Source organism: Acinonyx jubatus, chromosome F2, assembly GCF_027475565.1.
Source record: "Acinonyx jubatus isolate Ajub_Pintada_27869175 chromosome F2, VMU_Ajub_asm_v1.0, whole genome shotgun sequence".
Taxonomy (NCBI): Eukaryota; Metazoa; Chordata; class Mammalia; order Carnivora; family Felidae; genus Acinonyx; species Acinonyx jubatus.
Window position 1 is genome coordinate 64960809 of NC_069394.1, and position 17667 is coordinate 64978475.

At 33.3% G+C, this 17667-nt stretch overlaps 1 protein-coding gene across 11 annotated transcripts in view; it reads right to left on the reverse strand.

Annotated features, from left to right (window-relative positions):
• The window catches only part of CSPP1 (centrosome and spindle pole associated protein 1), a 158689-nt gene that overhangs the window by 32063 nt on the left and 108959 nt on the right, over positions 1-17667 (reverse strand). For 9 of the 11 annotated variants that reach the window (XR_003415110.2, XR_003415112.2, XM_053208620.1 and 6 more), the window contains 3 exons: positions 15858-16005; positions 5253-5405; positions 1262-1374 (listed from right to left, as the gene is read on the reverse strand). Coding sequence is in view for 9 of the 11 variants with exons in the window: in XM_053208620.1 (XP_053064595.1) it covers positions 1262-1374; positions 5253-5405; positions 15858-16005 (414 nt within the window). In the remaining 2 variants the exon portion in view is untranslated. The remainder of the gene's footprint in view (positions 1-1261; positions 1375-5252; positions 5406-15857; positions 16006-17667) is intronic. The other 2 variants (XM_027042783.2, XM_027042782.2) reach the window with 1 other exon arrangement.

Below are 17667 nucleotides of genomic sequence, written 5' to 3' on the forward strand. Positions count from 1 at the left end.
GATTAGACTGGATAGCCTTAGAGGTCATACTAAGGAATCTGGACATTTTCTGTAGAAAAGAAAAGCTACTACCAGATTTTGAATAGCAAAAGAAGTAAGAAGTCATGTCAAAGGAAGACTATTCAGGCCACAGGATTAATCTGACACTGGGATATACATGTGGGTGGGAAGGGGTGTGCAGGTGAGGAGAGAAGAAACTGAATCCTTCTCATTCACCTCAGGCTCCACCCCTAGTATTCATCTCTATGTCTACAAGAGTAGACACAGAATGGGAGTTCAATAAGTCTGTTTGCTCAATAAACACTGGATGCTCAAGTGTCTTCCTTTGGGCATTTCTACTATTTTTATATATATATATATAAAATATGTATAATATTATAAATATATATAAATATATATAAATATAATATATATAAATATATTATATATAAGTATACATAATATATAAATATATATATAATATATATATAATATATATTTATTGTCAAATTGGTTTCCATACAACTCCTCCTCAATGCCCATCACCCACTTTCCCCTCTCCCCCATCCCCCCCCATTAACCCTCAGTTTGTTCTCAGTTTTTAAGAGTCTCTTATGGTTTGCCTCCTTCCCTCTCTGTAACATTTTTCCCTCCCCTTCCCCTCCACCTCCAGTCTTCTGTTAAGTTTCTCAGAATCCACATATGAGTGAAAACATATGGTTTCTGTCTTTCTCTGCCTGACTCATTTCACTTAGCATAGTACTCTCCAGTTCCATCCATGTTGCTACAAATGGCCAGATTTCATTCTTTCTCATTCCAAGTTAAATGCTATTTGCTTACATACATAAATGAGGCAAATAATTGCAAAATGTGATTCTGTATGATTTTTAATAACTTACTATACCCTGTCAAGAATATCATATCACTTGGAAAAAAAATTGATTGTCTACTAACACATAAGCATCTAGAAAGATTCACTCTATGCCTAATAAATATTTTAAGTCTTTCAGTTTTAGAAATTTCAGCATTCTTTAACAACTAATGATTTAATAAAGAAAAGATTAAGACAACTAGCATGCCTAACATGTTTCCATATCCCTTTTTCAGATATAAATGAAATAATATTGTTTTAGTACTACCTCTACCTGATACAACTGAGATATTTTAAATAACTGTGCAGTATTTTAGAATTTAGTCTTTATCCTATGGATAAAATCTTTGCAAGTTTGGCTTATTACAATTCTAACAAAACTTTGAAACTATGATCAAATAAGTACTTCACCTGAAAACGAAGAAAATTCTTGTATAATTCTTGCTGTTTAATCTGAAGTTCAGTTGGAGGCTCACAAAATATATTTCCCCGAGCAAAAGGAGAGTTCTGTGTTTGTGTATAACCTTGAAAGAGAAATTTTGCAAAGACATACCATTACTCAATGCTTAGAATATTCTGAAGGTTAAAGAATAAAATTTGCTAATAAATCCATACTTTGAATAAATGTGCTAACTATGGAAGTCCAGAGGTTAAAAAATCAGAAGAGAAAGGCTGAGATTAAATCTGAAGACAGATGAAAGGTCATGAGAGAAAGAAAAATGGTGAAACAAAAGTAGTTTAAAAATATCATAATATATCGATACTTGAAAGACACCAAAGAAACAAAGATAATATGGAGAGAAAAAAAGTACATCTTTAAGTTCTTATGTATGTGAATATCCTTTTCTTAAGGATATGCTTAATTATATATTAAAATGTATTGTATATATATATTAAAATTTTTCTAATATTATGTTTAAAAATTAGTAATTCCAAAGTCTTTCCATCTATGGTTCACAAAAGATTAGAAAGCCAGCTCTGTAAACATTTTTTATAAAATAGGAAGATTCTTTTAATCGTTGCAATAATTTTTATTTAAAATTTCTATCAAATTAATGGGATATAGGGGCACCCGGGTGGCTCAATCAGTTGAGCATCCAACTCTTGATTTCGGCTCAGGTCATGATCCCAGGGTCGTGGGATCAAGTCTTGTACTGGGCTCTGCACTGAGCATGGAGCACACTTAAGATCCTATCTCTCTGTCTCCCTCTGTCCCTTTCCCCCACTCATGTGCTCTCTCCCTCTCTCAAAAAAAAGGGGGGGGGATATAAACATGAACAATAAAAATATGCTATATGTTCCTATAAATAGTATTATACATCCTGGGGAAGGATAAAGGCAACTTGAAAAATAATTATACCCCAGGAGACTCTCTTTAAATGCAGGAAAAAATAAATTTAGGCCTCACATAACTTTTTATATTATTTTTTTAGTTACTGATTCATTCTTTATACCATCAATATAAATCATGTATTTCTCTCACTCATGCTTTGCATTTTAGCTGCCATTTAGGTCTATTTTGCCTCTGTATTTAATTTTATTAATGCTTCATTGAATAGATCAGCAGAAAGTCAAATCAATACTTAAATATTAAAATGTTATGTATGGTAAAGCGCAACCAGGTGGCTCAGTCAAGCGTCAGCTTAGGCTTGGGTCATGATTTCACGGTTCATGAGTTCGAGACCCACATCAGGCTTTCTGCTATCAGTGCAGAGCCCAGTTCAGATCCTCTGTCTCCCTTTCTCTCTGCCCCTCCCTGCTCATGCTCTCTCTCCCTCTCTTTCAAATATAAACATTGAAAAATAAAAATAAAATTTTATGGTGAAAAGGAGGATTAGCAAAACAAACAAGTTTTTAAAAATAAGGTTTTTCAAAAAAATAAAGTATAAAAATAAAATCATAAGGAAACATGTGCTCTATATAAAGAAAATGGAAATGTATCTAGGCATCATAATAAACTAAAAATTAAGTTGAAGCCAAATTAGTATAGACTTCATAAATATGGTTCTTCATTCTAGAACCATAAAGTAAAAGAAAAACAATGAACTTTGGGAAGGGCCTCAAAAACATGAGAGGATAATGAATTTTAAGCACACATTATAACATTCAATTTTCAGATACGTTCAAGTTCCCTAAGACCTTTAAAATATTAAATGCCATATATGTGTGTACATACACATGTACCTATATAAACATACACTCACACATATATGCTAGCAAAGCAACAAATTAGGTGACTGGATACTTTCTTGTATTCATAAAGTTTATTTTAGGTTAATTCTTAATTTCAATTCGCAAAAAAGGGGGAATTTTAACATTTTATGATGTTGTATGATTTCTTAAACTAAAGCATCCTGGCCAAAATGTCAGCACCAAAACCCTGACAGTGTACTGAAAGGCGAAAGACAGTAAATTCTGCTGTCCATATTTAATCATCAAGCTTGTGTGTTTAATTGCGAAGGGGCCACAGAACTGCTGATTTTTCCAGTGTTTCTGTTTGATAAGCAGAGCTAGATGCCCAAACTGTTACTACTATGATAGAAAAAGGTTTGGGTGGAGACAGAATTACCAACAATACCAGGTGTGGAAGAAAAGTGTAGAAAGAATATTTGGCACTGAGATCTCAATACAGACTACTAGAAGGAACACATGAAGAGAAAACTAATGATGTATCAAAAAGAAGTCAAAATATCTTCAATAATGAAAGGTGTTTTTACTGCACACTGGGTTATTACAGACACAGAATGAGAGCCAAATTAATTTCATCAAAATCAAAAATTTCTATCTTAGTGCTCCCAAAATGGAAGACTGAATCCACTAGGTAAAAATCTACTTGTGCGTCAAAGTAAGAAAGCACTTTCTAATAATTAGACATCCAACAGTGGAACAGGTTGTACATGGAAACAACAAATAGCGTATCTCCTAAAGTGTTCCAAAAGACCACAGAGATTAGATTAGCACTACCATCAAAGACTTGAAAGATGAAAGGTTAGTGATTCTAATTATAGCTCCTTACATAATCTGCCTGTTTGGCCAGATAATCATATGGGTTAAAAAAAATTTTTTTTAATGTTTATTTATTTTTTGAGAGAGAAAGAGAGAGAGCATGAGCAGGGGAGGGACAGATAAAGAGGAAAACACAGAATCCAAAGCAGGCTCCAGGCTCTGAGCTGTCAGCACAGAGTCCAATGCAGGGCTTGAACTCACTAACCATGAGATCGTGACCTGAGCCAAAGTCAGATGCTCAACTGGCTAAGCCACCCAGGAGCCTCCATATGGGTTAAAATTTTTTTTAATTTTTGAAGACTATATGGTCAGGGATATTTCAGAAAGACTTTCTATTGTGAAGTTCTTTTCTAGTCTAAAATCAAAACTTTTGTGGAAGTACAAAAGCAGAATTTGTAGTAAATGGTTACTTTTATAGGCATTATAGTGCAACATATAGTGCAAAATATTTTTAAAATTCCCTTAAATTTTAAATACTTAACATATTTTCATATATACTTGATAAAAAAAGATGCTCACAACTTTTCCTGCCAAGTCATAAAGATACTGAATAATTTTCTATTTATAGAACCTTTCATTAAAGAATGTTGTTTAATAGCAAACCAAAGATATTTGTTTAAGGGGTGCCTGGGATGGCTCAGTCAGTTAAGCATCCAACTCTCGATTTCAGCTCAGGTCATGATATCACAGATCTTGAGTTTGACCTCCATATTGGAATCTGTGCAGATAGCACAGAGCCTGCTTGAGATTCTCTCCTCTCTCTCTGCCCCTACCCCATGTGCACATGCATACGCACTCTCTCTCAAAATAAATAAATAGTTTAAAAAAGATATTTGCTTAAAAAATGGAGACATGATCAGATATCAAACTTTTAAAACATTAAACCTAATTTCTTTGTACTTTGTGGTTTTACAAGAGAAGGTAAATGACTACAAAATAAGCAAAAAATAAAACAATTAAAATTAAATATAACAAAAACAGTTACTTTGTACAATATATCATATCACATCTGATGCATTTTCACTAATCAAATAGTTACAGATATAAGAAGCAAAAGAGACTATTTGTGTATGTGTAAAGAAACTATATGATTTTAAGAAATGTCCTCCCACCAGCAAAACAAAAATTTTAGTAGCGGCTCAAGTATATATAAGTTATAAAGCTCAGAAGAAATACACAGTATTAAGAAGCAAACTTTTTTTCCCTATTCACTTTTGTCAAACTACTTAATACTTGAGAAAAGGTATTATAAATAACATGAATGTGTTATGCTTCCTGACTCTGAGTACCCAAATTCTCAAAATCACAATATGAACTTTGTCAGACAACAGAAGAGAAATATTACTGAACAGCTTTAAAAATGTAAAACAAACAAAAATAGAATGTAATTAAAAACCTGAGTTTTTATTTGCAGAATCTTCTAAGTTCTCAGCATTTGAGGTGGCTAAATTTTGGTCTAGAGATACAACAGCCCTTTTATCTTCAAATGTTCTTGCATCTGGATTATGGTAGGCATCTATATTTTGTCTGTGCATCCTATTCAAATCAGCTAAGAGGGAAAAATAAATTCAACAAATACATTTCTATAATTAGTATGCTTAATACATTTTCTTAGAGTAGAGAATCAGAGAAAACAGTAGGATAGGTTGGAATAATTCAATGGTATCTTGGTGCCCTGAAAACAGAAACAAAATTATTAAAACTTGTAAGAAGATTTTCAAAAAATAACCTTATGAAAATCAGTCAAGACGTTAAGAATATAAAAATCTTTGACAGGCCATAAAAACCATATTCATATGTATGTTACTTCAGAACTTGGAATCTCTGTAAATATAGAACAAACACCAACAATTCAAAACAAGTCATAGTGAAATTTACCCAACTTCATTAGCATTCCTAATGAAAAAATATAATCATGTAGTGTGGAGTTTTAAAATATATTCATAACTTTTTGACAATCCTCTCTTAAAAGATGGAGCTCAATTACCCTCCCTTTGAACATAAGCCAGAGTTAGAAACTCACTTCTTACAAACAGAACACTGTAGGATGATGGCATATGAATTCCAAGGCTACTTCATAAAAGACATTATGGTTTCCACCTTGCTTAATCTATTACTTCAAAGATAGTCAGCTACTGTATCATAAAGACAATGATGTAGTCCTATGGAAAGGCCTACATGACAAGGAACAGAGGGAGCCATATTGGAAATGAATTCTCCAGTCCCAGTCAAGCCTTCATATGACTACAGACCTGGCTGAAATTCTGGACTGTAACCTCATGCAAGACCCTGAGACAGAACCACCCAGCTAACCCATTCACCAATTACTGACTCACAGAACCACAAGATCCACAAGATGAGTGTTTGTTATACTAAAACATTACATGTTGGGTAATTTTTGTTACACAACAGTAGATACCACATACACATCACAAAAATCTAAGCACACAGGGCCAGGTCAATCAACAAATCAATCTTAAAAACAGACCTGAATGACTACAGAACTCTAAAGCTTTAATAAAATAAAAAACATTTCTCTACAAAACAACTGGGATTGTAAGGTAGCAGTGAAAGAGAATTTAAACCTGGACATAAGATGTATTTATCAGAAAGCCTATTATGTTCAAGAATGTATTTTGAACACGAATCATAGTATCAGATACAACATGGCCAATAACAGGAAATGTTACCAGAGAGAACAGAGCTCAGAATCAGGAAGTTCATATCCTACTGCAACATTTGGACAGTCTGGACTTGGAAACTGGATAGGAGCTTCAGAGATGAAGATATCAGAAAGGATATTATCAGAAAGGATAATAAACAGGAAAATGTGAGAAACAGCTCCAAGGGGGAAAAACAGGAAGAGTGTTCTGGCAATATTAAAGCAGTCCAGCCTGACTAGATCACAAAACACATTTAATAAAGCAATGAGAGGAAAATGGAGATTACATGCCTATTCCGGAATATTCTAAAACACAAGCTGATGGTTCTCTATTCTGTTCTGTAGATGATAGTGAAGACAGTCCTGGTAATAATAGAAGCATTACCAGTAATAATGGCAGCTAGGGAGAGAAAATAGATGGAGGTTAAGAGTATATCTAACTCAAGGAACACACAATGTCTGAAGATAGCCCTAGAACAAAGATAATGTTCACAGACCTAGAAGAGTTTAACCTGGTTCATAATATACATCCCAATAAATGTCAGCTGAAGGGAAGACAGCATCAGAGAGAATGCACAGAACTTAAAGGAAGGAACTGTCAATCCAGTTCAAAGAAAGTAAGGACAGACTAAAATCCACTAAATCAGAAACTAGGACATCAGTTACTTTTGAAAATGTCACATCAATAGAGCAGTAGGAGCTAGAATTCATTTTATGGAATATGAAACAGTAAGAAGTTAGTAAGACGTGGCAGCAACAACCAACAGACTACTTTTTGAATGTGTTTTATATATGATAAGTGTAAGGTCAAGGCAGAGTTTTTGTTTATTTGTGTTGAAGAATACAAGTAACCTAAGTATATTTAGATGTTAAAGGGAAGAAATGAATTAAAAAAATGGAAAATGCAAGAAAGAAGGGACTAACTGTAATCAGAGAAACTGACTGCAAAGAAACTGCCAAGTACCAAGAATTGGTAAGGCAAAAATTAGCTGGGTGCTCCCGCCACCATCATCAAATCATGGGATTTATCTGGATATGGAAGGTAAATGAAAATAGAAAGATGATGAGGAAGTTGAAGTAATGAACTAAGAGCTGTGATCCCTAAAAAGTCACCAAATTAAACAAAAGAACTTAAATGGGAAATTAATATCTCATCATCCAATTCACTAAAACAGCATAAGATCAGACTATATAAATGAGAAGTCACTATGAATAACAATGCATACAGTACTCTTCCATTTTCTGTTACTAGAGTATGGATATCAAGCTCACTCCTTTGAAAATGATACCCAGAGCCTTGTTACCAAACTAATGAGTGCTTAGGGAATGCAATCTCATTTTGATATTCACTTCCACAAGCCATAAATTAAGAGATAAATGTCATATAAACAAAAACTATAATAAACTTGAAAATCAATAGCATGGTTTTCTTTACTGTTGTGACTTTACACAGTACTCTCAATTAGATAAGACAATGTATTTATAAAAAAAGAAAACTGATGTCAGCAGAGTGCATAATTATTTAAGACTATCAGATTCAGCAATCAAGACAAGTCCATATTGCTATTTATTGGAAAAAACTATCAATCAAATAGTCACTCCTTGTCTATCTTTCTGTGAGGTGTAAAACAAAGGTTTGAAATCAGCTAAAAATTAAAATTATACAAGGCACTTTGGTGAAGAGTATAATTTGCCAACCGCAAAGATGTCCCAAAAAATGGCCTTTATTTCAAATGTACACTATCATAGTATTTAATATAAAATTGCTAGCATTACAGAATAATTCTACAAAGAACAGAACAAAATAAAATATTACAGATTCATGATTGGGAAAATAATTCCACTATCTGAAAAATTTATTAGACCAGGGTTAAATTTTATGACAGCTACTACAGGTAAACAATACATACAGTACTTAAATTTTTTCATTCCTTATTTTATTTTATGCTTTTTTTTATAAACCTAAACATATACTTTGAAATTAAAATTAATTTTGTTAAGTTAGTCGTTCTTTGGTGGAAAATACCAAAACACTTTAAAGAAAATGGCTGAAAATATTTCTACAGACCCAAGATTATTCAGCAATCATGACTGATACACAAACTCTTCTTTAATAAATCAATTCAGAGGGCTAAAGAAAATTTTCAACCCTGATTTAACTATTAACATATATTTCCAAATTAAAATATACATATTTACTTATAAAGATCACAGTCTCTAAGACAAATAAAAATCTAACTCGTGGTCCATAAAATAAATCTCACAAACCTAAAAATATTGAAATAACAAAAAAGTATATTCTCTAAACAAAAGAGAATATACCCTAAAAGTGACTGAAAGTTACTCAGAAAATACCCAAATATTTGGAAATTTTTAAAACTAATGTCTAAATAATCAATGGATCAAAGAAAAATGACAATTAGAAAACGAAATTGAATGAAAATGAAAAAACCACGTATCAAAATTTGTGAGATACATTTAAAGCAGTACTCAAAAGGAAATTAATAGCATTTTTAAGTGCATATATTAAAAAAGAAATCAAATCATAATCTAAGCTTCCACATTAAGAAAATAGAACAAAGAAAATTAAGTACAAAGTAAACTAAAGAAAATAGTAAAGATGAGAGCAGGTATCAATGAAACACGAAGGGAAAAACAGAAAAATCAATGAAACCAAAGCTGGTTTTATGAAAAGATCAATAAAATGGATAAACCTCCAGGCAAACTCATTAAGTAAAATAAGAATAAATAAATTACAAATATCAGGAATAAAAGAGGAACTATCACTGTAGATCCTACAGTGATGTCAATAAACTATTGGCATAGTTTATACAATAAACATAAAATAAATAAAATACATATAAAAATAACAATAAAAATAAAATTATTATACAATAATAAACTATTGTTATGCCAATAAACTAAAAAGATGAAATGGATAAATTCCTTTAATGATTCAAACCACGTAAGTTCACTCAAGAAGAAATAAATAAACTAAATGTCTTTATTAAATAAGTTGAATTCAGGATGCCTGGGTGGTTCAATCAGTTAAGTACCTGATTTCAGCTAAGGGCATAATCTCACAGTTCTTGGGTTTGAGCCCCGCATTCGGCTCTGCACTGATGGTGTGGAGCCTGCTTGGGAATCTCTCTCTGTCTCTGCCCCTCTCCCACTCATGTTTTCTCTCTCTCTCAAAAACAAATATATAAACTTTAAAAAACTAAATAATTTATTAAAAAAAATTTTAATTCATGGTTTAAAGACTCCCAACAAGAAAATTCCCAGCCCAGATGGCTTCACTGGTGAATTCTACCAACAGAAGAGGAAACTTTTCCCAATTCATATTTGTGAGGCCAGCATCATCCTGATACCAAAACCAGACAAAATTATAAGAGAAACAGACAAATATCCCTTATGTGCCTAAATGCAAAGATCCTTAAGTAGCAAATCAAATTCTACAACATGTAAAAAAAATTAAAGTAAGATTAAATAGGGTTTATACCAGGAGAAAGAGCGGCTCACCATTTTAAAAAAAATCAGTCAGTGTAGGGGCATCTGGGTGGCTCAGTCGGTTAAGCATCTGATTACGGCTCTGGTCATGATCTTACAGTTAGCAAGTTCGAGCCCCACAACAGGCTCTGTGCTTAAGTTTGCAGCCTGGAGCCTGCTTCAGATTCTGTGTCTCCCTCTCTCTGCCCCTGACCCACCTGTTCTCTGTCTCTGTCTCTCTCAAAAACAAAAAATAAAACATTAAAAACAAATAAAAAGAAACCAGCAATACATGATTAGAATTTTTTTAAAAAACCAATGTAATTCACCATATATCAACAGAGTAAGAAAGATGAAATTATCGTTTCAAAAGATGTAGAAAAGCACCTGAAAAACTTCAACATATATTCATGATGAAAACTCTGAGAAAGAAGAGAATGTTCTAAACCTGATTTAAAAAAAAAATCTACAGAAAACCTACAGCCAAGACTGAGTGCTTTCCAAATGAAATCGAGAACAAGACAAGGATGTCGGTTCTCAAGATTTCTAAATATTGTACTGGAATTCCTATCCACTGTAAATCAACCAAAATAACTGAAAAGTATTCATACTGGAAAGGAAGAAGTAAAACTGTTTGCAGATAACTGTCCATATTAAAAAATCTCAAAGAACGTACAAAAAAACCCCTAATAAAACCGATGAGTTAAGCAAGAACATAAAAAAATCAACGGTCTTTCTATACACTAGCAATGAACAAATGGATATTGAAATTTTTTAATGTTATCATTTAAAACAGCATTAAAACATATGAAATATTTATGGATACAATTTACAAAATATGTTACAAGATCTGAAAGCTGCAAAATATTGCTAAAAGAAGTTAACGAAGACTAGTAAGTGGATAAATATTCCAAATCCATGTATCAAAAGACAATATAGATGCTGGCCACCCCAAATTAATCTATAAAGTCAAGGTAATCCCAATGAAAATCTTACCACAATTTTTTTTTTTAATTCAGATTGACAAGAGTAAAATTTATCCGAAAATGGAAGGGAAGTCAAGTTGACAAAACAATCTTGAAAAAGAAGAACAAAGTTGGAAGAGTCACACTTCTCACTTTCAAAACCTACTACACAAAGCTACAGTAATCAAGAGAGCGTAATATGGGCATAAGGATAGATATCTAGATCAACAGAACAGAACTTAATAGTCCATAAATAACCTTATAGTCAACTGATTTTCAACAAGAGTATTGAGGCAATACAAAATGTTATAAAATTGATTGTAGCACAGTTCTGTGAATATAGTAAAAACTACTGAATTGTGTACTTCAAAGGGATAAATTCTATGGCATGGAAAATGAGATCTCAACAAAGCTATTATATATATAAAAACAATTAAGACCCAGAAAGACAGAGGAACTACCAGCTTGAAGGAGACTAAAGAGACATGACAACTACATACAATATGGGATCCTGGACTAGAGGCTGGAACAGAATAAGGTAGGGGAAAATCCAAATAAAGTCAATAATTTATTTAATAGCATCGAACCCATTTTAATTTCTAGTTTTGGTCACTATACCAAAATCATGTAAGATGTTAATATTAAGGGAAACTAGGTAAAGGGCACCCTCTATATCTTCACAACTCTTCTCTAAGTCTTGAGTTATTTCAAAATAAAAAGTTTAAAAAAAAACACAATGACTTATCGTACCTACTTACTAAAAAGGCTAAAATTTTAAAGAAGAACAATTACATGGGCTGATGAGGATGCAAAGCAACGAGAAACCTAGTGCTTCAAAATAGAACAACCACTTTGGAAAATGGTCTGGTTGTCTCTTATGAAGTTAAATATATACTTACTATTCATCCTAGCAATTCCATTTCTGTGCATTTAACCACGAAAAATGAAAATTTATGTTCACATAAAGACTTGCAGGTGAATGTTTATAACAGTTTTATTTATAATAGCCTTAAATTGTAAACAACTCAAATATCCATCAACAGGTAAAAGGATAAACACTTGATACTTCCACATAGTGCAATACCATTCAGTAATAAAAAGTAAACTACAGACATATACAACAAGAATAAATCTCAAAAACATTAAGGGAAAAAAAGACACAAAAGTCAATACTATTGTGTCAGAATGCAGATCAAAGGTTGGCAAAGGTATGGGGCTGGATACTGGAAATGTTCTATATCTTGACTGTGGCAGTGGCTACTGGAATCAGTTGTCAAAACTCACTGAATAATAAAGGATAAATTTGGGGGACACTGGGTGGCTCGGTCAGTTAAGCGTCCAATTTGATTTTGGCTCACATCATGATCTCACAGTTCATGAGATTGGGCCCTGTATCGGGATCTATACTGACAGCACAGAGTCTGCTTGGGATTCTCCTCTCTCTACCCCTCCCCGTTCACAAGGGCTCACACGCTCTCACTCTCTCTCAAAAACAAATAAATAAAACTTTTTTTAAAAAAGGGTATATTGGGGCACCTGGGTGGCTCAGTAGGTTAAGCGTCCAACTTCAGCTCAGGTCATGATCTCATGGTTCCTGAGTTCGAGCCCTGGGTCGGGCTCTGTGCTGTCAGCTAAGAGCCTGGAGCTTGCTTTGGATTCTGTGTGTCTCTCTCTTTGCCGCTCCCCCACTCATGCTCTTTCTCTGTCTCTCAAAAATAAATAAATGTTAAAAAAATTTTTTTAAAAAGGGTGTATTTTGTCTTATGCTCTGTGCTGTCAGCTAAGAGCCTGGAGCTTGCTTCGGATTCTGTGTGTGTCTCTCTTTGCCCCTCCCCCACTCATGCTCTTTCTCTGTCTCTCAAAAATAAATAAATGTTAAAAAAAATTTTTTAAAAAGGGTGTATTTTGTCTTATGCAAATTGTGTCTTAATAATCAACATAAAAAAAAACATAAATCTAACTGGCTCAAATACAATACATAAACACAAATACTTAAGTATATGTAAAGAAACATTTACTCTCACTACTAATCAGTTAGAAGTAGGAGATACTTTCACTATCTTTCAAACTGGTTAAGTGTTTTTTTTTAATTGGGTTTTTTTTTTTGGTGTAGTTTTTAAAGAATTTAACATGTGTGGGAATGCAAGCTGGTGCAGCCCCTCTGGAAAACAGTATGGAGGTTCCTCAAAAAACTAAAAATAGAACTACCCTACGACCCAGCAATTGCACTACTAGGCATTTATCCAAGGGATACAAGTATGCTGTTTCGAAAGGACACATGCACCCCCATGTTTATAGCAGCACTATCAACAATAGCCAAAGTATGGAGAGAGCCCAAATGTCCATCGATGGATGAATGGATAAAGAAGATGTGGTGTATACATACAACGGAGTATTACTCAGCAATCAAAAAGAATGAAATCTTGCCATTTGCAACTACATGGATGCAACTGGAGGGTATTATGCTAAGTGAAATTAGAGAAAGACAAAAATCATATGACTTCACTCATATGAGGACTTTAAGAGACAAAACAGATGAACATAAGGGAAGGGAAACAAAAATAATATAAAAACAAGGAGGGGGACAAAACAGAAGAGACTCATAAATATGGAGAACAAATTGAGGGTTACGGGAGGGGTTATGGGAGGGGGGATAGGATAAATGGGTAAGGGGCACTAAGAAATCTACTCCTGAAATCATTGTTGCACTATATGCTAACTAATTTAGATGTAAATTTAAAAAAATAAAAAATAAAATAAAAAAAAAATTTAACATGTGATACTCATGTAACATCATCATAATCGGGATACAGAACTGTTTCATCACCCCAAAATACTCCAACATGGTATCTCTTTAGAGTTACTCCCTATCCCCAACCATTTTGTCATTTTGAGAATATACATGTATGTCACCATTAGAAAGGGGCTATTTTCACTTAGCATAATTTCTTTGAAGACTCTTCCAAGTTATTATGTGCATCAATAGTTCATTCTTTTAATTCCTGAGTAGCATCCCACTGTATAAATGTACCACATTTTGTTTATTCATTCATCCACTGAAAGACATTAGAACACAGTGTGTTTTTTTTTTATAGGAACTTGAAAAAAGAACTTTAATGAATAAAGAACTTAGAAAGGAAACAGATTTTAAGTGTCATACAAATAATAAAAATAGAGATATTTACTTAAAAAGGGTTGCTATTATTCCACTTGTACGGGTAATAGATTTTAATATTTATTAATAACAATTCCCCTTATAAAGAGATCAAAGATCTTCCCTAGAGAGCTAAGACAAGGACGAACATTAAATTTCTTTCTTTGTAATAAAAGATCAAAGATAAAACAGGAGTAACTAGAAAAGCCAGCAACCAAATTAAAATTAGGAAACAAAGTACAGAGGATACATGGTCTTGGTCATCATCACATGGCAAAACACAGATCTTTACTACATATTTCAAATATAACAGAAACCACCCAAACAGCATCAGAATGTGACATAACTGGGGCATCTGGGTGGCTGAGTCAGTTAAGTGTCGGACTCAATTTCAGCTCAGTCATGATCTCACTGTTATGGGTTCAAGCCCTGCATCGGGCTCTTCACTGACCACGCAGAGCCTGCTTGGGATTCTCTCTCTCCCTCTCTCTGCCCCTCCCCTGCTCATGCGTGCACTTGTGCTCTCTCTCTCTCTCTCAAAAATAAAAAAAAGAAGAAGAATGTGACGTAACTGAGAAGTAAACTTTTATTTATTAAACCTTAAACCTCAAGCCTCTGAGAAATAGGGGTTGTTTCTTATAGCACTTTTTGTTAAATGCCTGGACTAATACCTGTACTTTAAAAGGAAATGTTATAGCACTATCCTTAAATGAAAAACCAGTGTTTTTCCAATATATATTCAAATAAACATTTAACTTTTATAATAAGAAATGTTTATCTATATATCACCTAAAATTATCTCATCTATAAAAAAGAGTTAAGAGTTCCAGTCTTCAAAACTATGAGAAAAGAGTTACCTTAGTAATTTAAGTGGACCTCAAATACTTTTTTTTTAAAGCCATCTTTAACAAAGAAGCAAATCATAATATTTAAGAACTCTTAATAACTCATATCCAAAAAGTATTCTGACTACATCCCTCAACTATTACTAAAATTAATGTATAGTGCCTAAAGAACAACATGAAATCTGTATTTTTACCATTTAATGGGTTTCTATTATTCATTTCTAATTTCTAATGAAACAATTTTCAAAAAATCCATCTTTGTCTACTTTTATTCATATCTAAAAGTTAATAGAGACCATCCTAATATATATAACAAGTTGTATAAGGCCTCTTTTGCTAAGTGCCTTGTGTGGTTTCTAGATCAAACATTTTTGAGGGTACATAATTGAAAGACACATCGACATGATTTTACAACCTGCCAGAAAGTTTCTGAGATCAGGTCTTTATTTACCAACAGTCCTTGCACTATGCAGGTATATGGCTATACATGAAACACCACATCCCACAACTATTTCAGATCACCTATTTTAAATATGTTTTACTAGTTTAAAAAATTTTTAATAAGGGGTTTTTCTTACTAGGATTTTTTTTTAAATCTAATTACTAGGTTGGGTTAAAACTTACCAATTAACATGAGCTTTTCTCTGCAACTGAGTTAGCACTAGAGGATGAAAAATGTGTAACAAAGTTAAATAGTACTCTAAAGAAAAAAGACCCTCAAAACTGCTATTACATTTATTGCAACAATACTTCTTTTGTATTAAGCAACAAAAAAAAGAGACCTTGCCTTTGAGGCTTTGATTCCCACTTCTACTCCCCATTCTTTTAAAAATTTAAAAACAGTTCAGTTTCTTTTAGAAACAACAGATCAATGAAAGCAACATACTTATCAGATTGCCTTTTGCATCTCTCAGAGGAGCACCACCTCCACCTTTCCCCCAGGGGTTGTAACTTCTCATTTCAGCTTCTAATTTAGCTTCATATTCTTCTTTTTCTTCACGTTCTCTCTTTCTTCTTTCTTCTCTTTCCCGAATCTTGATAATATGAAGGGATATTTATAAGTGCTGACAAGCACTCTGATATAAAAAGTTTAGTTTTAATATCAGTTTTTATTTTTCTTATTAGAGAAAAAACCTTGGGAAAAAAATTTTTACAGACTATTTCACTATAAAATTTAAAATCATAAATCAATGGAATACTCAATTTAAAAACACTCCTTGGCTAGAATGAATAGCGGCTGGTCCCTCATATCATGCCATGAGTACTTTCCAGCCACTGATGCCAGTTGAGACTGAACCAATTCCTCCTTCCCACCCCCAACTTCTACCTGAGCCACTCCCTCCCTAACATCACCAGTTGCTTGAGGACCAACAGGATCTCCCTACTTTCCTTTTCCATTTATCTTTCCATGGGACCTGGCCAGCCACAAACTAGTCCCCACACCTCACCAGACTTTTCTACCCTGGGCAAACTCCATTCTCAGAATTCAAAGAGGTTGGAGAATTCTGGGCTACTTTAAGTACAACTTTATGAAAGCAAACAAAATAGGCTTCTCATCATCAAGTATAAGCATAGGATTGGGTCTCTAGAGACATTTCGATAGGCAATGAACAAGTATCTACATTTTGGGAAGTTACTTTTAAAAACATAACCACATACATAGAAAATTTAAGCACCCATTCCAGCAAAGCCATGGAAGTCATCACATGCATGAAATAAAATTCTAGAATTAGGAAATCTAGTTTTGTCAGTGGTGTTCAGTCTTCTATTTGTAGAAACCTACCATCCAAAAATTAAAGTAATTCTCTAATTAAGAAAAATCCATTTTCAAGGAGGTTGCCCATATAAAAACTGAACAAAAGGAGCTTTAGAAGAAATCCAAGTAGAACTTTATAGAAAAGTACCTAAGGTGGGCATATACCTACCAAGAATTCCAGGATCCTCTCCAAGATATATGGATATTCCCCAAAAAACCCCAAACATTTGATACAATTACTTTTAAGTAAGCTCTCTTCAAATATAACAAACTACAACAGAACCCATTATCCTTTTCCCTAAAAGTGTTCTACTTTTTTTCTTTTAATTCATATTCATAGCCTCATTATTCATGTAGATTACAACATACAGAATCATCTTCAAGCCATTTCTTCTTTCTCATTCCCTATATCTAAGTACTATCAATAAATCCCAGCATTGTCTTCTAGATATTCTATCTTCCCTGTCTGGTTCAGAGCCTCATTACCTCCTATCTGGACTGCCTCAATAGTTTTAAGGTTTCTCCACCACATCTCTTTCTCAATCATACACATCACAACTAGCTATCCTCCTAAAACTTTTAAACCATTCCTTTAACTCTCTGGCTTAAAATTTCCTCCTTTAGGCTATCCATAATAGGATGAAATTGAAAACTTACTAGCTAAACTTCACGATCCAGCACAATCTGACATTTCAGATCCTTCTCCCACATCAATTCTATTTCCTGAGTATGCCAGGAATTTAAAATCTATTCACTGTATAACATACAGCTCAAATATCAACAACACATGAAGTCTTCTTAATCACCAGGCAATTATTCTTATCCTATGTTTCCAAAAGCATTCTAATCTATCTGCATCAAAAATTTATCATATTGAATTATAAATGACTGGTATTGTTTTCTCCTGTGCCACAAAGAGTTCTAAGGGACCACTGTGCTA